General features: G+C 42.4%; 1 protein-coding gene across 10 annotated transcripts in view; it reads right to left on the bottom strand.

Moving 5' to 3' along the window:
- Positions 1-27,648, bottom strand: part of AKAP13 (A-kinase anchoring protein 13) — a 332,086-nt gene that overhangs the window by 240,588 nt on the left and 63,850 nt on the right. For all 10 annotated transcript variants that reach the window (XM_047086640.1, XM_047086632.1, XM_047086628.1 and 7 more), the window contains exon 2: positions 1,500-1,543. In XM_047086640.1, the coding sequence (XP_046942596.1) occupies positions 1,500-1,532 (33 nt within the window). In that variant the 5' untranslated portion in view covers positions 1,533-1,543. The remainder of the gene's footprint in view (positions 1-1,499; positions 1,544-27,648) is intronic.

Here is a 27,648-nt window from a genome sequence, read left to right as displayed (position 1 = left end):
ACTGTGAATATACTAAAAACCACCGAATCATATACTTTAAATGTGTGAGTTTTATGGGGTGTGAATTATATCTCAATAAAAGCTGTCTTTAAAAGTCCAAGTACTCAGTTCACGTTCAAACCCACTGTTGAACATAATAAATTTTCAAGAAGTCTGGAAAGAAAATAAATACATAAAATATCTTCTAAGAAATGCATATATTTTTATTTGTTACATTTAACAGAAAAAGGATCTATGCAGAAGAGTGATCCCAGGAATGTTCTATCCTAGAAAGGTATAGGACTATTAGTAACACAGCATGATTTAAAATAAACAAATCATAAAATGAACAGCAGATTTCAAATAAACACCATCGAAGGCTCCTGAGTGGTCTCCACGTCTTTGCCTTCATGACTGATCTTCAGTCACCTTTTCAGACTCGCCTCCCTACCCCTCACACAAGTTCAGCTGGGCTAGGCTTTCCCCTGCTCACCTCCCACCACTCACTGAATGCCCTGCTCACCCCTCTACCACCTATCTGCCTTAGATCTTGAATGAATTCTGAGGACTTTTCACCCAACCAAATGCTTCTTCGTCTTTAAGGATGTGTCCCATCAAAGAAATTTTCCTCACTCTTTCCAGACTATACCAACCTATCCACCGACTTCTGACAGCTTGAACTGTCCATACCTCTAAAGGGACTCCTCACCACCCCCATTCAGCTAATGCACTCTCACAATAAAAAAAAAAAAAAAAAAAAAAAAAAAGAGGGGCGCCTGGGTGGCTCAGTCGGTTGGGCTTCCGACTTCGGCTCAGGTCATGATCTCACGGTCTGTGAGTTTGAGCCCCACGACAGGCTCTGTGCTGACAGCTCGGAGCCTGGAACCTGCTTCAGATTCTGTCTCCCTCTCTCTCTGCCCCTCCCCTGCTCATGCTCTGTCTCTCTCTGTCTCAAAAATAAATAAAAACATTAAAAAAAAAAAAGAGAGAGACAGAGACAGAGAGAGAGAGAGTCACCTATACTTTACCTTTCCAGCCTTGATTCACTGATTTATCCATGTCATCTGCCAGCTCCCTCACTTTGGGAAGAGAGCAGATCAGCTTTCACCCAGAGCCCTAATGTAAACGGCACGCTTGCCAATGACAGAGCGCCACCTAGGTGCAACGCAGGGTAACTCTCCATGGCCGTAGGAAGACCTCCACACCACTTTTACAGAAATTTGCTGACCGGGAAAATAAGAGCCCCCGTATCGTTCCGCAGGGCAATGCAGTTGTGTGGTAAGTGCATCTTGCACCTGACCAGTTTACCTCACATCTTACAGGTATTATCTGCCAGCCCAGTGCCATTCATGCAAGTCATTTAGTGTTCACCAAATCAAATTCACTTTCTGAAGTACACTACTTGGATAGATGGCTAAAAATTCCAGGGATTATCACATGACAGCAGTTTTGAGTTTTCTTATAACAAGTAGAAACCATGGATGAGTGCAAAATGACAAGAAATCTCACGATCTACTCACATATAACGGAGCTTGCTGTGGATTAAGTTTCATGACCCAGGACACTGAAACAGAAAAGGGAAAAATAAATGAGAATAGAATTAAAAGTTACGATCAGCAGTATAAAAGCCACAAATGCTAGGTGTCGAGTATGGCTCTATGACCACAATCAAAAGTCTGAGATGATGGGATGCCCAGCTTTCCTTAGAGGTGTGGGAAGGTCAGAAGGTCAAGGACCGCAAAACGTCTTGTAGCCCAATGTCAATCTCTTTAACTGGGGAGAAAGACTTTGATTGAAAATCAAAGACAAAAGGCTTCACTGTCCTGGGAGAATTTTCAACAACCAACAGGATATTGAATGCAGTTACCAAAGCAAAAACAGCGTATGGTCAGTTACACTTTTACATAATCCCCCAAATTTCACAAAGTGTCGCTTGGCCAGAGTCTCTTCCAGTCACCAGGGAACATGGGGGGAGAGACAGCAGAGGTCCAGAGAGCTCTCCTCCTCTCCGCCCTTGGAGGAAGGAGGAGAGGCTGGCCTCCACAAACTACAAGTTCTTACCCTCCTCAAAATTAACAGCCAGAGTCCCTGATGTTATCTTCATTAAATGAATTCACACAAAAATCTTAGGAAGAATTTTGAAGAAGACTTCCAGGCTGGTTAATACATTTCCCAAATATCAAGAAAAGCATACTCTCGAAAGTTTAACTTGGTGATTTGACCAGGAGTTCATGCTAAAATATCATAGTCCAGAATCACGGACTTCAGGACAGCAGGCCCTTTGCCAAACACCCTGAATTTGAGTATAAACTGATCCTGTCCTCACAGAAGTCAGAGAGGCCGACCCAAGGGACTTTATTATAATTCGATCTAAGGAAGTATCTTACTCTTAGCAGGTTAAATGAATTAAATTAAGCGGCATTTACTAACTAACCAGTGATGTAAACAACAGTATAGAAATGTCATTCACCCGTGCAAAAATATAGGTGAAATCACATTCTTTGTGTTCTACCAGATTACAAAAACCTCACTAACAGTGAACTGAAACCCAAACAGCATAAACGACGGCAGGTTATCAATGACTAAATGTTTGGAAGAAAGAGCAATGAATGCCCTAGCCACCACGCATAACTTACATAACAGATTCCTCTTAATATTAAAATCCTCACAGATCTACCAGTTTGGCCAGGCTGTGTATGCCCAAGATGAAGGCTCACCCAAAAAGCAGTTAACACATACTTAGGGGAAAAAAAACAAAAACCAAAACTGTAATCAGGCTCCCAAACCCAATCATCTCCAAACCACTTGCAAGCCATAGGCTTTTCAGCATGTTCTGAAGACAGCCCAGGGGCTCCGCCACAATGACCGCCTTCACATCCATCCCTGTTCTTTCTCTGGTCCGCTCCCCAGGCTGTAAGACACCTGGCTCAAGGCACTCTTCCCTTCCTGTCTTCATTTAATAATTTTGTGCCCATAGGTGCTAAAAATCACCTGCAAAAATCCACAGCGAAAAACCAAGCTTGAGAAATGTAGCAATAACTAACTCGTTCAGTCGAAAAATAAGGTAGATTTCCAGCCCATCAAATTCAAATAGCAAGCATGGATGGAAAAGAAAGACTGAAGCATTTGAGTACTTTTCTCAATGCATTAACTATCCATTTAATTTAAAATACAGTTTCCTGTGCTCACGAGCCTTTTAATCAGCTTTCCGGGTCCTTGCCCAGACTTGCCTGGGACAGAGGATTGAAAGAACCTATAACTTTATAAACCGATTTGCCTTACCTAACTTGTGACATGTTCCTGTCAAGAAGTATCTACGGAAACTGAAACAGAATTCACACTCGGGTAATCTGCAACAACTGGAGACATCGAGGGAGACACGCTAGCGACTTAGGGCCCTCTGATGTTTGTCCATCTGCCAAGAAACTTCAGGCAACTATGTTTGAAGAGACCACAAACATCAAGCTATCTGAGCGGCCCCACTGCATTCAGGGGGAGGAGCTGGGGGAACCCACACGGTTCCAAGGAACGGCTGATGCCACCTCAACTGGTGGGTATTATGAACTCGTCAGAACCCATACAAGTTGTTCTGATATGAGGATTAAGGAGGAATGACAAAGTGTCTGTCCCTGACACTGGTCAAAGGGACAGGCCATTGTTATGCTGGCAACAGAGGCTGTTGAAAGAATAAATCTGTCAAAAGTCATCAAGGCAATGACCCCAGAGGCAACAGATTTGTAAATTCAGATTGCTTTAAGCTTCTTCAGTGCTGACACACAAGAGGAAAGGCAGGACTAATATTTATAGCGCTAGAAAGCTCTATAAATGAACTGAATATAAATTCAATATTACATTTAATCCCCATAAAAAGACATTATTTTTCCCCGTTTCACTGGTGAAAAAGAATTGACTCTTTCAATGTTAAATTATTTATCGCCAACTTTAAGAAGTGAATGAGCCTAAATTTAAACCCCATCTGATGCCCAAACATGTGCTTTTCCCCCTTATCAGGATAGAATCTCCTGAATGACCTCAATCTACAAACTGACTCATCCTCCCCTGCCCACCCCCACTCCCCCCCCCCGGTCTAGCCCCCAATCCACACACTATAGACTCCCCTTGACTTTGTTACTTTAACTATCACTGTGCATCTATAATGTGCCAGGCATGGTACTCCCCAAGGCACAAAGGGTACAGAAGGAATAAAGACAAAACTCCCAACCTTCATAGAGCTTATTCTAGGAGTAACACAGATAAATACAATATTAAAATAAATGGTTTTCAAATAGTGATAAGTTCCATGGAGAAAAATAAAGAGAAGAGGGAACAGGAAATGAGGGGATCCTGTTTTAAATATGGTACTGAGGGAAGGCCTCTCTGAGGTGACATTTACCCCCCAAAAGTGAAAAGAGATTAAGAGAGACACCTGGGTGGCTCAGTTGGTTAAGCGTCCGACATCCACACAGGTCATGATCTCGCAGTCCATGAGTTTGAGCCCCGCATCGGGCTCTGTGCTGACAGCTCAGAGCCTGGAGCCTGCTTCGGAGTCTGTGTCTCCCTCTCTCTCTGCCCCTCCCCCATTCTCTCCCTCTCTCTCTCTCTCTATCTCTCTCTCAAAAATAAATTTAAAAAAGAAAAGAGATTACAAAAGCATGTAATAGAGGTAACAGGTGGAAGGTGTTCCCAACTCTCAAATTGTCCCCAAAACTGAGAAATGAGAGTTCCAATGCTTAACCATCAGAAAACTTGTTACCTATAACGCACAACTTACTCTACACATTTATAAGCTTACTTTACTGCAGTGAGAATCGTGTTCTAAAAGACGGAGCACACTGCAGGAAGGCAGTCTCTGGATCAGAGTGAACACACTTAAAACCCAAATTTATTCTCTAAGGCCAACTGAAAGTCTTTGCTCTGTCGATGGGATCTTTGATCGAGCCTTTCCCAAAGGAAAATTAAAGAGGTATACTACTTCTTTCAATGATTTCATCAAGGAATTTTAAGAGGGAAAACCCTACAATTTCCTTCCTACTCAGTAACCAGTGAAATGTCTTTGACCGAGTCCACATTTCCCTGGGCTGCTTTCGTGTAACACAAGTACCACACGAGACAGGCATAGGGGGGCCATAAAGGAAGGCTGCGTGCCGTGAGAAAGGCAATGAAATGAAAAGAGCAAAATTCAGACACTTAAGTAGGATGTGATGTCAAGCATGTTCTCCAAATCTCCCACTCCGCAGCAGCCAGCAAAAATTCAGGGTCATACTTCCGGGGCGGGAGGGTGAGAAACAGAAACCAGGTTAAGGAAGTATTCTCGTTCTCCCATTTTCCATGTTATTTCCAAATGCTGACAGAAAACAAATGGAATTAATTTGCTGTTGTAGAAAAGTAACACATTCACTTTATGCCAAAAGAAGATCTGTCCAATCCGAATACAACGGTCTCAATGACGGGCGGTCCAGCTCTCCTGCAGCCCTGCAGCTCTCTTACAATCCTGCAGCTCTCCTACAGCCCTGCAGCTCTCCAATAATCCTGCAGCTAGCTCTCCTGCAGCCCTGCAGCTCTCAGGGCGCTGGATAAACCAGCACAGTCTGGGCCTACGGCCTCCTCCTCCTGCACTTTAGAACAAACCACCATCAGCCTTTTCCTCACAAAGAGCCAGGGGCACAAACCATCGTCAGAACGGACCAGTGTTGGATATGCAGTGCTTACGACAGGTTAACAGTGGCAAAAGTTTTGGAATTTTTGCAACTCACACTACCTGCAAAGGATTATGAAGAAACTCTGTCTCTATAAAGGATCACATGGAAACTCAGGTATAAAGTGATACGGCTGTTTGACTGGTTTGGGAGGGGCGGGTATAGTGAGGGACAGAAAGCACTTCCATAGATTACTGTGCCTGAACAAATGAATGTAAAACTCTAGAAGCTACAGAAACAGTACACACTTTAATAATAGGCACACATTTTCTGTAAAGGGCTAGATGGTAAAGATTTCAGGCTTTGACTGACTTATTTCACTTAGTCTAACACCCTCCAGTTCCATCCACGTTGTTGCAAATGGCAAGATTTCATTCTTTTTCATCATCAAGTAATACTCCATTGTGTATATAAACCACATCTTTTATATCCATTCGTCAGTTGATGGACATTTGGGCTCTTTCCATACTTTGGCTATTGTTGATAGTGCTGCTATAAACATTGGGTACATGTGCCCCTATAAATCAGCACTTCTGTATCCTTTGGATAAATTCCTAGTGTGCTATTGCTGGTCAGAGAAAGATATCATATGTTCTTACTCACATGTGGAATCTGAGAAACTTAACAGAAGACCATGGGGGAAGGGAAGGAAAAAAAAATAGTTACAAACTGGGAGGGAACCAAACCATAAGATTAGACTCTTAAATACAGAGAACAAACTGAGGGTTGATGGGGGGGAGGGGAAATGGGGGATGGGCACTGAGGAGGGCACTTGGGATGAGCACTGGGTATGTTATATGTAAGTGAGGAATCATGGAAAGTTACCCCTGAAGCCATATACTCTGTATGTTAGCTAACTTGACAATAAATTATATATTAAATAAAAAAAAGATTTCAGGCTTTGCAGGTCATATGGTCTCCAGTACAATATGTAAATGAACGGGTGTGGCCATGTTCCAATAAAACTCTATTTACAAAAAGAGGCAGCAACTAGGGGCGCATGGGTGGCTCAGTCAGTTGAGCGTCCAACTTCGGCTCGGGTCATGATCTCATGAGTTCATGAGTTCGAGCCCCACGTTGGGCTCTGTGCTGACAGCTCAGAGCCTGGAGCCTGCTTCATATTCTGTGTCTCCCTCTCTCTCTGCCCCTCCCATACTAGCGCTCTCTCTCTCTTTCTCTCTCTCTCAAAAATAAAATAAACATTTTAAAAAATTAAAAAAAAAAAAAAGAGGCAGCGGACTAGATTCCGCTAGTGTGCCATAGGGTGCCAACTCCTGAACAAAATCTAACAAAATACCTCTTAATATGCCAAAGAAGCAGGGTGCCCCCATTTAACAGCTCTCTATGTCTCAAAGATATTTTCAGCTAAAAAAGACTTCTCAGTAAAGTCATAGGGTGCTGTGCAATATCCTCTAGACCAGCAATCAAATTACATGGGCAGGCATCCCAAATTCTCTACTGAGTAACTGTATGACCTTGAGCAAGTCACTGGACCTTGTCTAACCCCAGTCTCTCCATGTGCACTGAGAGTTTAAGAATTCCTGCCTACAATATGAAGTTGGTGGAAGAATTAAAAGAGAATCTAAGTGCAGTGCTTAAGTGCACTGCCAGGTACAGATCTTTCTGCAGTTTCTGGGTCTCCATGGAGACTACCAAGGAAAATACTTGGGTAACTGTCAATGGTCAAAATAAAAGGCATCAGGTATCCAGAGATACATTTGTCTAAAAATACACTGGTGGGTAAATCACAATTCTAAGATACAACAAAATAACCCCAGAAAGCAATCTGGAGGAATAACAAAATGTTAAATGCACATATTTCTGGGAGTTAACAGGAAATTTTCATTCCTAAATTATGTTTCGTAATTGTAACTATTCAGACAACGAACAGATACCACTTTTATAATCAGGAAGAAGACATTATACACAGCACATCTGTTTTAAGTCCCCTGTCATTCAGTGAATCACAACTCAACTGGAAGTAAGTAAAAAGACATTTTTCTTAAATGTGCAAACTGAAGACATCTACAATCTTTACTAAAGATCCCTAGAGATGAAAGAAAAGCAATTAAAATAAGAAAGCCTGCACCTATAGGTATGTAAATATAAATCATACTCATTATTCTTTAGCCATATCCATACATTATACTAGGGAACCCTTTAACAGGTGCTCCACTCTTAGTGAAATGTCCCTGAAAAGGAGGTGGGGAATAAAAAAAAAAAAAAAAAAAAAAATCACAGGCCCAGCACTGCCATCAGGAATTACAGCAACCTTCAAACTCTCCCTGAATCTGTTAGCTTCTTGATCTCGGGCCATTTCCTAAGGACCAGCTGTCCAGGTCTGCTGAACCTACCACTTCAACAGACATGGTTTTTGTCATTCACAACAGGGAAGCTTCCAAATCCACAAGAAAAGATGCGCAAACCACCTCCACAACCAACCTCAGCCCCAAAAGGAGGAGGGCAGCTGTCTCTGACAAGTGCAAATAGAGGATTTACACCTGCAGGGTACCTCCCTGGCAGAATATGCCTTCAAATGAATCTCCATGGCCAGGAGATTCACTAAAACCCAGCTGCGGTAAATCCTTCGAAACCCACAAAAATTGGGGGTGAGGGTTAACGTGGAAATGGCAGTGCATACCCTGGATTCTTGTAAAACAGTCAGTGCCCTGCTCTTCAAGGAAAATAACAGGATCCGAAGACTCTTTCCTTCATTCCTAAGGAGTCTGGGCTGGTGGCTGTAAACATGCTACGCGCTCATTGTGGGTGGGAGCAGGGAATTCTAAACAATAGAAGAACACAGCAGGGTACAAAGAGCAAACAGGCTTTTCCTGTTGTGGATGTTAAGTTCTACAAAATATATATATATAAACGACTACAGGCACCAAATAGATTTCCTGAATAAGGACTGAGGAAATCTTCCAGGAGCCTAATTTGTCTTCTTCTCTTTAAAGGTGCGTTAATTAATAATTGAGCAGTTTGCTTCTCAAGCACTGATTCTCAAACCTTAGAGCACATGAGCATCTGTTGGGGGCTAGAGAACACAGATTCTTAGCCACCCCCCACCCCCACAGCCCCTGCCCGCCCCACCAAGCCTCCACATCCTCTTCCACTAGCAGTGAGTCCAAATCAGGAGACCGTCCCTGGTGATGTTTCTGCTTCTGAATCATGGCCCACGCTTTGGGAAGCAATGGTGTGGAGATCCACAGCATGTGTCTGATTCTCTTGTGGCACAGTTAGGCCTCTGTGTCCCACTATCCCATGACACAGTACTCTAAAAACCACCAAGAAAAAAAGTCAAGCACTGGTCACACACAGCTGGGGGGTGGGGGAAAGGGGATCCCCGGCAGGGAGGACAGGATAAGAATCAAGAGTCCAACGTGCAGCAATACTCACAGTGAAACAAAAGGACACGGCAGATTAAAACAAAAACCAGGGGTGCCTGGGTGCCTCAGTCAGTTGAGCGAGCGACTTCGGCTCAGGTCATGATCTCACTCACGGTCTGTGAGTTCAAGCCCCGCGTCGGGCTCTATGCTGACAGCTCAAAGCCTGGAGTCTGTTTTAGATTCTGTGTCTCCCTCTCTCTGACCCTCCCCCGTTCATGCTCTGTCTCTCTCTGTCTCAAAAATAAACGTTAAAAAAAAATAATAATTAAAAAAAATAAAACAAAAACCAAAAACAATCAAAACACAAACACCTACATTCACTCATTTATTATTTATCCGTGCCGAATTATCCAAAAGGTAAAATGATCCTGAACTTGGGGCAAAAATACATACACGAATAATCAAAGTAATTAACGTGGAATTAAAAAAAAATCAGAACTCTTACCAAAATAATTAAACAATGAGAGAGATTTCTTTTTTGAGAGAGAGTGCAAGCAGGGGAGAGGCATAGAGAGAGGGAGACACACAATCTGAAGCAGGCTCCAGGCTCCAAGCTGTCAGCACAGAGCCCGACACGGGGCTCGAACCCACAAACAGCAAGATCATGACCTGAGTTGAAGCTGGATGCTTAACCAACTGAGCTACCCGGGCGCGCCAAAGAAATTTAATTTAAAAATGAGAACGCTGACTTCTTCTACTCAGAGTTTACTTTGAAATTCATACGGGAGACAACACCATAACTTTTCAGTACTTAGGGCCTCCCTTTCATCACATATGTTTATGATATCTGCCCGGCACAAAAAGACTCAATGATGGCAGATAATCTCCTGATATTTCTGAGCCCCTGAAATACTCCATGTACAGTGAGTTGCTGAGCTTTCGAGGTAAATAATACTAAATTGGCCCCTACCAATTTAGTAAGGGGCCTATAGAGGGAAGCGGATCGTTACGTTAGAGTATCACAAGGGCAATAATAAAAATGTTACAAGAGTCAGGAAAAAAGAAGCCCCGACAGTTTCCTGGAGGAGGTCAACCCCAAAGCACGTTTCACCCAGTGGACCCAGGAGGAGCACGTATAGGACAAGACAGCACAGTGGGCTGCTGGGAACCAATCGGGATGAGAAGTGCAAGCAGGGGATGAAGGGAGAGGATGCAGGAGAGGCACTCATGTAAATCCACACGCCTCAAAGATGTTCGGCCTCAGAAGCCAAGGAAGGGAGACGGAAGAAAATTTACAGGCCGCCATGACACCACTCTACCCTGAAGACCTTACAGCCTTATAACGGCAACGGCATCAACCAAATCTACCTACACCTTTTTCCCAGCCCCTCCCTTTTTTTTAAGTGTAGCTCAAATGTCTATTCTTTCACAACTGCAGGCTCAAAGATTCACAAAAAGTAGCACTGAAAGAAGTTTGTATCATGGAGCCTAAACCCAGACCCAGCAAGTGCGCGTTGTGGGTCACAGTCAGGGAGGCCAGGCCAGCCTCCCACCGTGGCTTCCCTGAGGTGCAGGGAGCGAAGGCTGGCTTCCCGATCAAGTTCCACAGGCCCTGGAGTCCGCATCCGAAACCCTAGGCAAATCCAGTCGGCCACAAGGCTCTACCATTATAAGAGGGTCTCAGAAGCAGCCCATTTCACCCTTCTTCCCCAAGCAGGAATCCCTGCGGGTCCACCTGCCTCAGCTTGCTGACCTGAGTGCCAGCGCCTTATCACCTTGAGAAAATCTCTCCGTGCTCCACCGGCTCCTCTGACTCAACCTTCCTAAAATACTACTTTCCTTCTGTAGCTCACTCTCTGCCTCCACAGCAGTAAGTAACCTTTCAGAAAGGCTCCTTTGAGGCACCGACCTCTTTTCTTTAGGGAGTTCTAGCGGAGGGCGCCAAGATCCGATCTGCCCTGCCTCGAGAGAGTAACAAATATTTTTATTTATTCAAAAGAAAATGTGATCACAGTTTTGGGGAGACATTTAACGCCTCTTAGTGATTCTAGAGCTTCCAACCTCCAGGGCTTAAAGGTGGAGCCCTGCACCCCGGGTTCACAAGCTCAGATGGCGCAGTGACAGACACACACGGGCAGCCTGGGGCCGGCAGGTGCCAGCAGGGAGATGAAGCTCACTACATTTCCTCTGCTAAAAAAAAATTAAAAACAAACCAGTATCATATTTATTTTACACGAATTCTCCATGAGCCACTCTGATGAATAATGACGATATTAAAGGACGAGATGACCGCGAAACTGAAGACAACCTGCTAGCATTCAGGAATTCATTAACAACCCCTCACAGAAGGATGTCAGGATAAAAATCCAACTGCAATAGCATTCAGAGGAGACAGACTTGGATCTGAGTTGGAACTTCAGCACTTCCAGACAAGTCACTTAACTGCCAAGCTTTATTTTCATTAGTTAACTGGGTAAAGTAAGAATAAAAGATGTGTGTAGGGAGCGCCTGGGTGGCTCAGTCGGTTAAGCGTCCGACTTCGGCTCAGGTCATGATCTCATGGTTTGTGAGTTCGAGCCCCGCGTCGGGCTCTGTGCTGACAGCTCAGAGCCTGGAGTCTGCTTCCGATTCTTGTCTCCCTCTCTCTCTCTCTGCCCCTCCCCTGCTCATGCTCTCTCTCTCTCACAAATAAACATTAAAAAAAAATTAAAGAAAAAGATGTGTGTAAACTGTTGAACACAGTAGTAAGCAACACAGACATACTCAGGAAGTTCCTGTCCCTACTGTCTAGTATGAATGACACGAGCAGCTGCGGCACTGACCTCGCATCACACGCAACGGCCAGGCCCCGCGGACCACCCCCATCACTGTGTTGATTCCAATTTCTAAACAAAGGGTGTCCAGGAGGGGATGCACACCCCAGCAGACGAGGTCCTCTATGAAATACGTGCTTCACTGTCGGTGAGCTCTCAGAGGCCATCCAGGCTCCCCCGCCACCCTGACAGTGTTCAGTGAGTCGTCTGTGCAGATGACCCTGCTGGCACTCGTTCCCCACACCCCCATCCAGCCCTGTACGCTCTGGCAGCGTTGCCACGCTTGGCCCGGTCCCCACGCTTCACTCACGATAATGTCCTCCCCACCTTGCTGGTTCTGATTGTAGGACGATTGTGGGTAATCTAACCCAAGCAGTCAGCAAGAAGTCACTTCTTTTTTCTTTCATTTTCTTTCTTTCATTTCCATACTTGCCTTTTCTGCTCACTTTGTTTATTCCACTCTGTCACACTGCAGATGTCTTCCTCAACGCTCCTGCCTCAGCACCGAGCACAGTGTTGCGCACCCAACAAATACTAAAGTACCTGACATGAACATCAGAGACGGAAATCAATCAGCAGCTTTCCCGCACCATTTGACAGCAAAGGATCCGCAGCTACAGCTTTAAGAACAAAAACCAATCTATCAAAGCCAAGATAAGTCAGTCTGGTCCCAGAAGGTTCACCTAGTAGCTCATCAAAGGTAGTAGGGATCCTGCCAAGTGTTAAGAAATCCAGCCTGTATCAATTTGCTTAATTGGCCAGAGAGGCAACAAGGACCAGAGTGGAGGAATTCAGCATCGTCTAACTGGAAAACCTCAAAGCCAAAGGGAGGGCAAAGAGCTGCTTAACACTACACGTGGGCTCTCGTGTGATGGTTGGCACCTCTGGGGAGAACACAGCACATGTTATTTCAATTCCCTTTTGGTGTTTAACATAGGTTTGTGGTTTCCTGCACAAAAAAAAAAAAAAAAAAAAAAAAAACACGTTTCTGCTGCTTTGCAGAGATCTACAGAGAAGAAAACTCCAAATGGCTATTCCAGGTGAGAAGCTTGCCGCCAGCTGTATCCTGTTCTCCAAAGGAAACGGAACTGTAAGCTCCCAGAAGGTCCAGGTACCGGAGAGCAAGACCATCCATGATCAAGTGCTGACATGCTTGTCCCCGTGGCAGTAAGAATAAACTTTAAATTTAGAAGAATCTGTACACAGCGGGGCTTCATGTAAATTAACTTCAGTGGGGGGTTAAAATAGATAGCCGGTAAAGAGACTGACAAATTCAAGTCTTTATACTTCCTTCATCCGTCCCAACCTGTCATCCGAAAAGCAAGCAACCCAATGGGCTCAAGCGACTGTAAACCATCTGGAAAAACTAACCACAGGCAAGCGAGCTCTCACACAAATGCAGACATGACTGAGCTGGGTGACCTAACCTGAACAAATCCCAGGGCCCCGAGTGGCTACTCTGTTAGGAATCATTTCACAGCGACATGCAGCCCACCTTCTCGGACACATCATACGACAGAAGCACAACCACATTATTCCCACAAGTGGCAGGCAGAAGGTACTATAAACACATGCTAGAAATGTCCATGTTGGCTTTTAAGCTGCCAAAGTGGTTCTCATATCTCAAGGATAAAATACTGCCTTCAATGTTACAACTCTTCAATACTGAGAACATCTTGAGAACAATAACACCATAAAACACAAGAGAAGTGGCTGGGTTGTTGTTGTTGTTTTAAACCATCTCAAAATCGGAGGGAAAGTTTTGAACAGCAAAAACTTCCAAGTAAAAAATACATATTTTGGGGCCCCTGGGTGGCTCAGTCGGTTAAGGATCCTACTTCGGCTCAGGTCATGATCTCACAGCTCGTGGGTTCCAGCCCCACATCGGGCTCTGACAGCTCGGAGCCTGGAGCCTGCTTCCAATTCCGTGTCTCCCTCTCTCTCTGCCCCTCCCCCCCTCACTCTCACGCTCCCTCGCCCTCTCTCTCTCAAAATGAACATTAACCAAATTTTTTTCAATACATATATTTCATAATTAAGTGAAAAGGTTACAGAGTCAAAGGAACTCCAATATTTTCAGCAACCTTCTATTAAGGTTTTCTAAAAATATCATTTTAACTTCTTAAATGAAAAATTTGATTTTTAAAGAAGAATTTCTATTCCTAAAACATCCTTAGCCTGAGTTATCCCTTGTGGAGTCATTCTTGTTTTTATAACATACAATGAACAGAGTATTTTTAAAAATCATGAATAGGGGGCACCCGGCTGGCTTAATGGGTAGAGCGTGTGACTCTTGATCTCAGGATTGTGAGTTCAAGTCCCATGCTGGGTGAAGAGGTTACTTTTAAAAAATTAAATAAATGAATAAAAATCACTGATGCATTTGCTGTAGGCAGAGCAAACTAGGATCCGTCAACTAAAAGCACATGAAAAGCATCCCACCACTTCTAACAATCTAGATGCCACAGAGAACAAGAACATGCTACAGAGCCTATGATAACGTGATTAGCAGTTTCAGCAAAGAACTTAGCTTCTTAAAGATAAAAACTTATCAGTATTCTGAAACGACAGAACTGTTTCCCAACCACTAGATGGGAATGGCATCCCTCAGTCATCTCTGCTCAATAACATGCAGGGTGAAGTGAAAAAGAAAACGAATCTGTGCTCATCAGTGCCTAGAACAGAGGAGCAGGAAGTACCTACGCATTTTGAAAATGGTAACTTACATAACAGTTGTGGCTAATTCTGTTTGAATGTTAATAGAGAAGGTCACTTTCAATTTGGACACACTGGTTCACCGAAACAATCATAACAAGTGCTTGACAATACGAAGGTAAAGAGTTGGTAAGATGAGATCCCAACTAAGTTAAATGTTCAGCTGCTAATTTGATCAATTCATTGAAAACTGCTTTAAAAGAATGATTAAAAAGGCAACTTTTCATCCAATTATTAAAAGTTATTGCCAGGCTAAATAAGTGAGATATTACACTTCTTCTGGATTTAGAAATAAGAAATTTAAGAGAAACTTTAGAGATTATTCCTTAAATTTCAAATTTTCTGAATTCCTCTTAATAGGAAACCCTTAGAGGGCAACATACGTTAATAACTTATTATACAATGCCAAGAATGGAAAATTAATTTCTCCACTTGAACTAATTTAAAAAATAAGGTTGTCATAAAAACTACAGAATTGTTGCTTTAAAACATTTACTTTTCTAGGTATGTGGAGAGAAAAAAGATCTATGACAGAAATGCATAATGATTAATTGTTGTTTCTAGTAAACAGAACATGTTACTATGTACATAAGATTTCAGATATTTAATAGATGCGGAATACATACACAAAAATCTAGGTAGAGAAAGTCAGACGTCTACTACACGGTGCTCTTTGCTTTAAAATTACAATACTTCAGCACCTGGGTGGCCAGTTGGTTAAGCATCTGACTCTTGATCTCAGCTCAGGTCTTGATCTCCGGGTTGTGAGTTCAAGCCCCAAGCTGGGTTCCATGGGAAAAAAAGAAAAAAAAAAAAAAAAAAGAAAGAAAGAAAAAGTAGTAATGATAAAAATTACAATACTTTAAAAACCATATATATAGGTGTCTCATAAAATTAATGTTATCACAGAATGACCGAAGTGCTAATAATTTGGTCATAATGAACACTTCAACTGGCTATTCTTCCTGAAAATCTTTACAAGCAAAAAGGAATTTAGGGGAAAAAGACTAAAATTTCCAGGCACTCTGTGCTACAAGTAAAACCGTTTTTGTCAGGTAGGAGTGAGGGTTGGAATGAGGCGCAGGTTCCTGTGTGTGTGTCTTCAAAGAGTCCAGACTTGATGTGCAAGGAGATGAAGAAGAGATGAAAACATGCAAACAAAAGGTATTTGAAAGGCAAAAAAGGGAAATAATTCAATTCAACAAATATTTGAGTGTGGACTCTAGACACAGTCTGTGGCCAGAACAACAAACTATAGATAGTGCAGATAAACTCTCTGGAGAGTCCTGAGATCCTAGCTGGTTGTCCACATAAATTAAATAGGCCCTAAAGAAGCCCCCCACCCCACCCCGCCTACAGTAAACAGCTGGTTCGTGCTACCTTAGGCATGGTCAGAAGACAGCCAGAATTCAGACTGATCTGGAAGACCAAGGTTGGTGGCTCCAAAGATCTGAGATGGACAAACTGAAGAAACCAACAGCTTACTCATCACATCCCATGCTGCCTGACAAGTGGATGAACAACTCTGGCCCCACGAAGAGGGTCGGAGTTGGGGCGGGGGGAGCAAGCAGCTGAAGTCCAACCCCTTGCTGGCTAGGAGGCCCTTCTCCTCTGTAGGAAATGGAGTTAATAATCACTTGCCTCTGAACACTGTAAAGCAAATAAATCTGGGCAGCACTTGAGGGAGGTGGGGACACTGAGCAGATATTCTACAAACTTGGTCTTTCACTGACACAAACCCAGCGAAAACAGGAACACCTGACCTGGAACGACCAGCAAGACATCAAGAGTAATGCAAGATGGGAAACAATCCGGAAACAAAATCCTTGCTCCTTACTTAGCAGCCACAGCAGAATCCTTGAGAAACAGAGGCTACTCAATTAACCACTAGCTTGGAAGTCCCAAGTTAAGACATCCATGATACCGACGCTCCTTCTAAGTGACGTGAGTAAGAAGAAAAAAAAGGTACTCTGGACTACCAAACGTGGGCCCAGTAACAGCTGCCGTTGTGGCTGGCTCTCCATCAGCAGGAAGTAGACGTGAAAACCACAAGCCGGCACAGTCTCAGCCTCCACCCCACAAGGTAGAAACTCACATGTCAAAAAAAATATTTTTCCGTTTTAAAAATATGTTCTTGATTCCTCTTTCTTTTCCCTCTGCTGTTCCTCTCCCCAAATGCTGGCATAAACCAAACTAAAGATCACACTCTACACTAACCTCCAGAAGCATTTAAATAGAACAAAACTGCCCTGGTACCTACTAGGCAAAGGTGAGGGCTGAAGACTGACTGCCGGCTCCATGCCACATGCCCCTCCCTCCCTGGCTCCAACAGGACGTCTCTATGCAGAGACCTAGTCATTTTCAAGCTATGTTCGTACAGAAATAGGAACGCCATAAATGTTCAGAGAACAGAGTAAAAGGATTATCAAATAGCCCCAATTATACCAACTGATCTCACCCTCTTGTTACAAGCTATGTCCTGGCATCTGAAATCCATTTCTGAAACTCAACCAAAGACATTAAAAAAAAAAAAAAAAGCACTCCTCCCGCATTCTCTCAAGCATACACCAGAAATATACTGGATGGTAAACATGTGTACTCAATGGTTTTCAGAATCTGTACTCATCCAAAACCACACAATATACATGTACTTCATCATCAGATTACTGCCTCCTGTTTTGCTCCTCAGTAGATGTTCCTACCTGTTCATCCATAAAGTAACCACCTTAGTTCTATAGTCCTGACGTCTTAGTTTCTCAACCATAGAGATGTAACTACCATCGTCATCATGTTCAATGGCACCTGTAGGAGTTTATTCTGTTCAGGCACCCTGCGAATCCTCACATTAATCCATTTTGCAAATGAAGAGATTTCATGGTTAAAGTTAACTTACCTGCATGAGATCGCACAGCTAGTCAACAGCAGGAGCCAGAATTTGAACCCAGATCTGACTCTGAAGTGCTCTGAACTTCTAGACTACTGCACTCCTGCTCCTAGTTTGTAGCAAGCCTTACCAGCCTCCATTTCTTAGGCTGCGAATGGAAGGGGTTGGACTGGGTAATCTCGACAGTTCCTCCCTTCTCCAACACCTCATAATTCCACCTACGGAAACACCGGGTGTCTTAGCTACATAAACAAATGAGGCAAGGTGATTTTGTAAGCTGGGGCCTGAACAGAGTGACGAAGGGAAGGACGATGAGAAGCTCTCCTCACTCATTTTTTTGGAAAACGCTTGGTAGAGGAAGTAGCATTTCACTAAGTGAAAGACTGAAGGGAGAGGAGAAGGTAAAGACGTGTCTCATGTAAAAGCTTCTCTGCAGACACACTCATCTCCTTCATTCCCCTGAAAATTTACCATGTGGACTAATTCACAGATGTGCCGTGTTCTGTTTTGCCAAAGTAATAGGCAATGGCCTGCAGAAAAAGCTGTGCAGTTACCCAACAAGCAAAGCCACTCACCAGACTGACATGTTCCTCCTCACATCCAAATGGAAATGTTTACGAGCTTGAGAATCAGCTGGGAATGAACTCTCTTCTCTCCCTTCTACGCAAACACGGGCTAACATCCGCCAGCTGAAATCTGCCCCCAAAATTTCGTTGCTCTTACACAAGCAACAGGAACTTCTCAGAATGTTTTTCCCCTAAATTCTACAAAAATCTGCTGAAGAAAATAATCAGGCTGTGGACCCAATGCCCCAGCTTAAAGAGAGGGAACAGGGAACAGTCTTTAACATTCAGAAGTGCAGTGAAAGTGAATGGTAATGTTTCTGTCAGTACTGTACTAAATCCCACAAACTGTAATATACCATCTTACTGCTTCATGGCACATACTGAAAAATATACTGGCTTTTCATACAGGTAATTAGTATTCTTTGAAGTCTGCTATTAAGCTGAACTGAAAACTAAAAAACAAAGCAGTTACAAAGCAAGATGGACAGACCATAGAGACATGTACCATGACCTCCCATTATAGACCTTGATTGCTATCCCAGGTCAGAGCAAAGAACAAATAAAGAATGCAGCCACCCACAGAATGCCTCCCCACCCAGTACAAGAGAAAAAAAAAAAATACCACATTGCTGGGGAATCTAAAAACTCAGTTATGGAATCTCCAAGGAGACACTCCTGCTTAGTTGATATTCAGATACCAGCTAACAGCCCCAGGCCTCCAGTTCTAACAAATAGGACCGTAAACGCCCCACTAAGGGTCAGCATTAGCTGCACTTACCAAACCCAAGGCAAGTTCTGACTTTCAAGGGCTCTTGTCAGAACAGAACTAGAAGCAAGGAAGACGTTTTTTAAATCTTGCCAATCAAATCAACCTATTCCTTTTACTTTCAAATATCTGAGCTCTTAAGTTAGGTTTCCAGTTCCTCGTTAGAAGACATACACTATGGAAAGTTAACTGGAGACGACAAAGTTTTGGAGAATATTGTTTAACATGCTCTGTAAGTCCTATACTGCCTTCCTGAATGCAGGAGAAGGCGGGGAGGAGAGGAGGACCCAAATGAAGGAAAATATGGACATCGAATCCAGCAGAATGGATAAGTAATGATGTTAAGACTAAAACAGAGCTCTACTATTTAAAAAGTCAACAATAAAGTAAAGGCAGACTACCCTGTATTAGACTGTTGCTCTTATAAACCATTGTAACCGAATAAAATATAAAAAGCTACCACTTGAAGGCATTAGAAGGAGATGTGAGTAGACAACTGAAAGAAGAAAAAAGTACTGAGTAAGATTCACTTTTCTACTAAGGCCCAGATCACATGACACAGTGGACAGAAAGCTGCGGTCTCAAAATCTGTATCTAAGTTCTTCCCAAATCCTTAGTAGACCCCTGAACAGTACATACTGGGGAGAGTCCAAGATTTCCAGCAAAAAGCAAATCATTAGGCTGAAACAACTGAGCAGGGTTCAAGCTAAAGTGGGAAGTTTGGGGCCAATCCAATTAGCTGCCTGCCAGGACAAAAGTTAACATTATCAAAAGATAAAAACCATGGTGGTCTCTACAACACACCATTCACAATGTACAACATAGAATAAAAATTACTAGATATGTGGGACCAGTTTTGACATCTTACTGGACCCCTCATTAAGTGAATTAGATAAAATTCTCAGCACATGTTTAATTTATGCTTGCATAAGAGTAATAAATTTAACTTTGAGAAGCTACAGACAATACCTGAAAACCAGGGATGTGATAAGGAACTTCTATCCAGAATTCATAAGAAACTTTTCAAACTCAATGCTAATTCATAAGAAACTTTCTGAACTCAATAATAAGATGGCAGCCCAACTAAAAACACATAATATATCTGTACAGACATCTCACTAAAGAAGATACACGAATGGCTAGCAGGCACATCACTAGTCATTAGCGAACAGCCAAATTAAAACTACAGAGAGATGCACATCTACCAGAATCACCCTATATCTATTAAAGAGTTTGAATTCTTAATTAAGCTTTATCACAAAGAAAACTCCAGGCCCAGAGGGCATCAAGGTGACATGTTCCAAACATTTAAGGGAAAAATGATACCACTATCAAAAGGTGGGGAGGGACACCTGGGTGACATCCTGGTTAAACATCCCACTCTTGATCTCAGCTTAGGTCTTGATCTCAGGGTTGTGAGTTCAAGTCCTACACTGGGCTCCACACTGGGCGTAAAGCCTATTTAAAAGAAAAAAAAAAAGGTGGGGGGTGGGAGGGCATCTTCCAACTCATTTATGAAGCCAACATTACCCTGATATTAAATATAGATGAAGAGATTAAATGAAAAGTCGAAGCCCTCATGAACACGGACACAAAAATCCTTAACAAAATGTTACCATTTCTACCCCAGAAATATAAAAAGGACAATACACAATCACCAAATGGGCTTTATTGTAGGAATACAATGTTGGTTACTTTTGCAAATTAATGGACTTCACCACCATGAACAAAATAAGAAAGAAAAAACTATACAAATGTCTCATTAGATGCAGGAAAAAAAAAGTTTTTAACAAAACTCAACCCTGATCCTTTATAAAAACTCTCAGCAGTCTAGGAATAAAAGGGATACCTCCTCAATCTGATAAAGGAAACTTACAAAAACCTACAGCTGACATTATACAGAACCATGAAAGTATGAATGCTTACTCCTCAGGTGGGCAATAAGAGTATCAGTTCTCACCAGGAATCTATAAAAGAACTACTAGAAATAACAAGTGATTTTTAGCAAAATGGTAGCTTACAAGGTCAATATACAAGAATCCATTCTATTTCTATATATTACAACACACTGGAAGTTGAAGTTTCAAACATTTACAACAGCACCAAAAACGTGAAATACTTAAGAATAAATTTAACGAAATATTGTATGTAAGTATAAATTTAACAAAATACTGCAACTGTAAACATGCTTTAAAAAAAAAAACACTAGGGGCGCCTGGGTGGCGCAGTCGGTTAAGCGTCCGACTTCAGCCAGGTCGCGATCTCGCGGTCCGGGAGTTCGAGCCCCGCGTCGGGCTCTGAGCTGATGGCTCGGAGCCTGGAGCCTGTTTCCGATTCTGTGTCTCCCTCTCTCTCTGCCCCTCCCCCGTTCATGCTCTGTCTCTCTCTGTCCCAAAAATAAATAAAAAACGTTGAAAAAATTAAAAAAAAAAAAACACTAAAAATAGAGAGCTACACCAAATTAATGGATTAGCTCAATATATATAGGTCAACCCATTACAAATTTAATGCATTTCCAATAAAAACTTCAGTATAACTTTCTCATGGAAATCAACAAGCTACTTGAAAATGCACACACAAGTGTAAATGACCTAGAATATCCAAATCAATTTTGAAGAACAAAGTTGGAGGACCTACACTAACTACCTGACTTTACGACTGAACTATATAAAGCTACGGCACCCGACACTGTAGTACTGGTCTGAGGACAGACAGGACACAAAAAAGCACAACCTAAAAGGAAAAAAAATGGATAAACCGGACTTTTTCAACAAAGTAAGGAACTTTTTCCTGTTCTTCAAGACACTATTACAATGAAAAGGAGAAAGTGGAAATTTATTTGTAAAACATATCTGACAAAGGACACGTATTCTGAATATATGAAGAACTCTTACAACTCAATGACAAATTATCTCAAAAAACAAACAAACAAACAAACAAACAAACAAAAAGGCCAAAAAACATTTAATGGACCTTTCACCAAAGAAGACAGACGCTCAGTATGAGTAGTCTTCAAGGAAATGAACATTCCAACCACCAGGAGATAAGGACTATACACCCACTAGCATGACTTAAATTTACAAGACTGACAATACCAATATTTGATAAGTAAAGAGTGACTGGAATTCTCATATATTGCTGGTGGGAATGGAAAAATGTATAGGCGCTCTGAAAAACAGTTTGATAGTTACTTCATAAACTTAAAAGATACACTAACTATGTGACCCAGCAATTCTACTCTTGGGTATTTACTCAAGAGAACTGAAAATACATGTCTATATAAGACTTATATGCAAATATTTCTAGAAGCTTTACTTGTAATAGCTAAAAGCTAGAAACCATTCAAATGTCTACCCAAACATTAAGTGGATAAATTAATTTGTGGTACGTGCAACCATACAATGGAATAGTTTTCAGGAAGAAAAAGGGACTACTGATACATGTACCTGTATCAGATTTCAAAAGTATGATGGAAATGCCAGACACAAAAAACCATATGCTATATGATCTCACTCTTAGGAAATTCTGGAAAAGGTAAAACTGTAGTGACAAAGTAGATCAGTGCTTGCCTGGGCCCTGGCGTGGGGGTGAGGAGAGTGACACAGGGGCAAGAAGAAACTTTCTGGAATGACAGAAAGGTTCTTACCTTGATTGTGCTGGTGGTTATATAATCGTATGCAGCTGACAGAACTAATTAACTGAACTGCACACTTGAAGTGGATGAATTTTATTGTATGTAAACTGTAACCTAATAAAGTAAATTTCAAAACAAATTTTTTTTCACTTCTAACGACTCAACAGTCCGTTATAAAGCTGTAATGTTCTACATCAGTGTGCTGAACATTAATTATCTCTGTTCCATGGCTGGGCCAGGACAACAAAGTGTCAGCTTCTTCCACAATGTACGGAGTAACAGGCTGGCAACAAGGGGCGAGCAAGGAGTCACAGGAAGCATGGAAAGCGCATCAAACTAGTAACTAGTTTTTGCCAAACTAGATGTTGCCAAACTTTTGGTAAAGAGCATGAAGGAGTACACAGATAACACGGATAAGAAAGAGGAGGGTTACAACAACACCCAACCAGGAGCGGCCCCGTGATGTTACGGCTCACAGGAAAAGTAGAAAATTGAACGTTCCTGAAAGACGCAGCTCTGTTCCTCCCCACATCTCCACAGAGACATAAATCACTGAACTCTCTTCACTGCCGATGCTTAAAGCTCTGATCCTTTGTCTAACTGCCAGCCTGCTGGATGCACCCTGGCTACTCAGAACAAAAGAAAGTGATCAGGGAACTCCGACTTTATTAGAGTTACAGAATCAAAGGCAGGGAGGGACAACAGAAGCTATTCTGAAAAGGAAAAATCTATTTAAAACACACACACGCGCGCAAAGCTAGAAGCCAGAAAAATATGTACAAGCCACTTCATCTCTCTAGGCCTCAATTTATTACTCTATAAGTTAACTCGATAATAACCTCCATACTAATATTTTAGGATTCTCTGTTCAGGGGTCCAAAGTGTCCTGGCCAAAGTCTATATGCATACTTATTAAAACAGATCAGTTGTATTATTTATTAATACATGCTGTTTAGGGGCGCCTGGCTGGCTCAGTCATCAGAGCATGCGACTCGTGATCTCCGGGTCGTGAGTTTGAGCCCCATGCTGAGTGTAGAGATTACTAAAAAAATAAACTCAAAAGAAAAAAAACACACACACACACACACACTGTTTAACAGTCATGGTGTTGGGTTGGGTCCCTTCCTGGGTTGAAAGGAAAAGAGGTTAGTAGTTAAATCCACATCTGAATGGTAGCTGGTTCACCAGAAATGACCTGCAAGTGATATGCAGAATTGCATCCTATGAACCATGAAATAATGGCGGCCATGTCACCTCCATTTCCAGGCAACTATTCCAGAAGCACACTTAGGGATGAATGATAAACTTGACACCCAAAATGGTACCTGTCTATGCTGGACTATCTGCTTATTACAATTCGGAACAACCTGGTAAGAGGGGCCTTGATGACAGTAACACCCAAGAGCAATGCACACTGGACACAACAACCATAGTCAGAACTTCAGATCGACCTATTCTAGAAGGCACGCTTAAATGAAACTTCTTACTATTGGAAGCACTTTCTGGTCGTACACGACACACACAAAGGTACAGCCTCTCTCAGTTATCCTCTTAAACATTTGTGCATCTAACGAGGGCCAGCAACTGCACTCTTGGACACAGCAACTAATCAACCGGTAGCCACTGCCCTGAGAGAGCTCTCAATCTATTAGAGAGACAGATACATAAACACCTAATCATAAGGCAGGGATGATAATTCTGCAGGTATTCACCAAGTTAAAGTGTGGAACACGACCCACTCTTGACTTCTCAGGAGTAGTGTTCTCTGACCTAAAAAAAATTAGTAAAGACTAAACGCCTTCCCAAATATTAATTTAACAAAGAATTCTACAAATCCATGGCCCTTTATATTTGTTCTGCTTTGTTTAGGTCTCTTCACAGGACAGAGAACAAAACTTCTGAAAGCAGAACTCATCTGACAACCAAAACGTCTCTACATTACCCAAATCTCCTTTACAATATCAGAGCCGGGTTGTTAAAATGCTAGCATGACTATACACAATCAATCCAACCACAGGGTCGTCTTATTTCACAGTCCTTTTTCAAAGATCGCCTTTCATCTGCTTCTGGAGATTACAACAGTCAAAACTTACAGGACAATTATTAAATCCATAAAAATCATCGTGACACAGTGTTACTTTCCAATGTCTATATGCTTCCAGAAGGGTTGGGATCACCAGCTCTGAAAGGTCGCCAGCCACAGTGAGTGTGTTCAGGCTAACTTAATTAAACAAGTAATATAACTGCGAGCCCAGCTAGATAAACCAGAGAGCAAAGACAAGATCCCCAATTTCACTTCCTTGCAGCAAGGGTTTCCATGCAGATCTCGAAATTTCCTTTACCCTGAAAGATGCAAGAAAGTTTTCCCAATGTGGCCCCATAATATTCACTCACCTGAGACAGGGGTCCAGAATGACCTACGTGTACGATATTAGGGGAGCAAATAATAATAAACAGGCTTTCCATCTGGGGACAAAACAAGCTATTCTGGACTATTCCTACACCATCTAAGCCACAAAATTCTAGAAGTTTTTGCTGTTGTTGCTCTTTCATATTATTCTGAGACAAAAACACAGAAAAAAAATAATATGTAAATTTTAATCCCTGAAGAGTAGCAATCAGGCCTTAGTCCTGCCTTAGGACTAAGGCAGCAGCTCGGGCAGAGGCAGAGAAAGAGTGCTGACCAAGCCTGCTCAATCTGTTAACAGATAAAGGGCTGAATAACAGAGCCCAGATCCAAAAAGATTACGACCTGGAACATCAGGCCTTGAAACTGTTCATTTGTTTATTTATCCATTCACGCGTTCACTGAAGCTTAGTATGAAGCTCCCGCTACACGTGTTGTGTTAGGTGCCGCAGATGGAAATCATAAAAATACAGTCCTTGCTCTCAAAGTATATACACTCCAAGGGAAACACATCTGAAAACAAGCAAGTGGAATGACTCACCCTGTTATCCAGGCAGAGGCAGACCCAAGGGGGTGTGGGGAAGAAAGGGTAGTCAGGAAAGAGAGAGGAGGGGACTCTTGAACAGAATCTCAGAAGCTGAAATAGAGCAGGGATAAGAGGGAAGAGGACTCACTCCAGAGACAAAACTGTGCGCATATTCACACACAGGCACAGCTAACTCCTAGCTGTGCAGGGCATAATAAATGGCAGTTCAGTAGGGCCAGAGCACAGATTCTGTGGCGATGATGCAAAGGAAGGAAGGAATGGAGGAACTCAGGGATTAAGGAAATTCAGGGATAAAAAGCATAATCATTCAAACATCTATTAAGGATCTACTATGCACCAAGTACTGAAAATATGCAAGGTCTACATTTAGAATCAACTATATCACATAAAAGCAGGGAAGGTATGGTACAGCAGAAGCACCTGTAAAATACACTGAAGGGTGGGCTGACATAAAACGAAAATCGGTAGTGGACGGCATAAAACGACTACCAAAATTACTGGTATGCATTAACAGATGTATAATTAACACAGTTATATATGTGTGTATGTGTGTGTGTTTGGTTCAGTACAGTAATAGATATTTTGCGTCCATCCAAAGGAAGCTGGCAGGTGATTCCAAACCACTACTTATTCAACAGGCCATTGAACCCTCCAAGATAGACACAGATAAAAAAGGTTGGGAACAAAATGAAGGGGAAAGTAAGAGAAACGAAAGCCATGTTGTTGTTTTTTTAAGTAAACTCTATGTCCAACGTGGGGCTTGAACTCACGACCCAGAGATTAAGAGTCACAAACTCTACTGACTGGGCCAGCCAAGAACACCCTGAAAACCATGTTTTAAAAAGTAATAGTCCAGAAGCACCTGTGTGGTTCAGTCAGTTAAGCATCTGATTCTTGATATCTACTCCCGTCATGATCTTATGGTCATGAGATCCAGTCCCACTTCCATCTCTGAGGTGAGTGTGGATGGAGCCTGCTTGGGATTCTCTGGCTCCCTTTCCCTCTAACCCTCCCCCACTCGCATGTGCACTCTCTCTCCCTCTCCCTCAAAACAAACATTAAAAAAAAAAAAGTAACAATTCATGAAACTCGAGAGGTTTAACCAGGAGAAAAAGGTCCAAGGATCTTTAGATTAAAGGATCTTCAAGTTTCTCTCAATGCCAAGATTCTATAGCTGGCAACTGAGTACAAACTTTAAAAGCTTATTTATGGTGTTTCGAAGGTGTTCCAGTCATCACTGTCACCAATGAAATGTACTGGTGTCTCTTTACGAGTGAGGTGCAGTGCCAGAAAGGAGAGGAGGAAGATAGATAGGGTGCTGAATCCTTCAAAGGATCTGCAATTACTGAGGCGCAAATATCCGCTTTTAAAGACTTCTGGTCTACTATAGTGCATGAGACAGTTCTACAAACAGATATAACAAGGTTAAAAATAAATGCCTTAGAGATCAATCATTACATTTCAGTTTAAGGATAAAATGGATAAGAAGCTACCAGTTTTAAATTCTCTCTGTGAAACTACTTTCTTAAAACAGAATTACACCAAAATGTACAAGATTAAAAATGACCCAGGGGGCACCTGGGTGGCTCAGGTGGTGTAAGCGTCTGACTTCGGCTCAGGTCGTGATCTCACTGCTCTTGAGTTCGAGCCCCGCATCGGGCTCTGTGCTGACGGCCCGGAGCCTGGAGCCTGCTTAGGATTCTGTGTCTCCCTCTCTCTCTGCTCCTCCCCTGCTCACACTCTCTCTCTCTCTCAAAAACAAACAAACATTTTTTTAAAAATTTAAAAAAGAAAAGAAATGACCTAGAGTAATTAGCTACAAAAAGCCAAAAGGAAATCAAGGAAATAAATATTCATGTGGGAGGCCTATTATTATATATAGATTCTTTTAAGCTTCAGAAACTCCTGAGAAATAGTTATCATCCCTATTCTAGAGGAAAGTGAACGTCTGGGTTCAAAGAACTTATCTAAAGATGCCCTGTTCAAAAGTGGCAGACTCCAGAATCGGTATGACTCCAAAACTCTTTCCTTGTCAATCCAAGACTATACTAACTCCCCAACATCTGTAACTGGATTTCTAACACCTATGCAGGACACATACTGGCACACAGCGGCATGGGCTCAGGCACATAAGGACAGGCAAGAGAGACCTGTGAATATTTATCAACAGGAGAGTCACTGGCCTGATAAAACCTAATAGGGAGAGGCACCCACCCCCACTGCAGACATTAACGCTTTGGCTGCTGGGTCACAGGGCCTGTGTTAGAAGGAAAGGGACCATCTGGGGGAGGTCCAAGGGCAGCCAGAGCAAAGAG

This window comes from Lynx rufus, unplaced genomic scaffold (assembly GCF_022079265.1).
Source record: "Lynx rufus isolate CCGP_SWC_20201006 ecotype Redwood Valley unplaced genomic scaffold, mLynRuf1.p SCAF_21, whole genome shotgun sequence".
Classification (NCBI taxonomy): Eukaryota; Metazoa; Chordata; class Mammalia; order Carnivora; family Felidae; genus Lynx; species Lynx rufus.
This window is presented reverse-complemented; position numbering and strand designations above follow the sequence as displayed.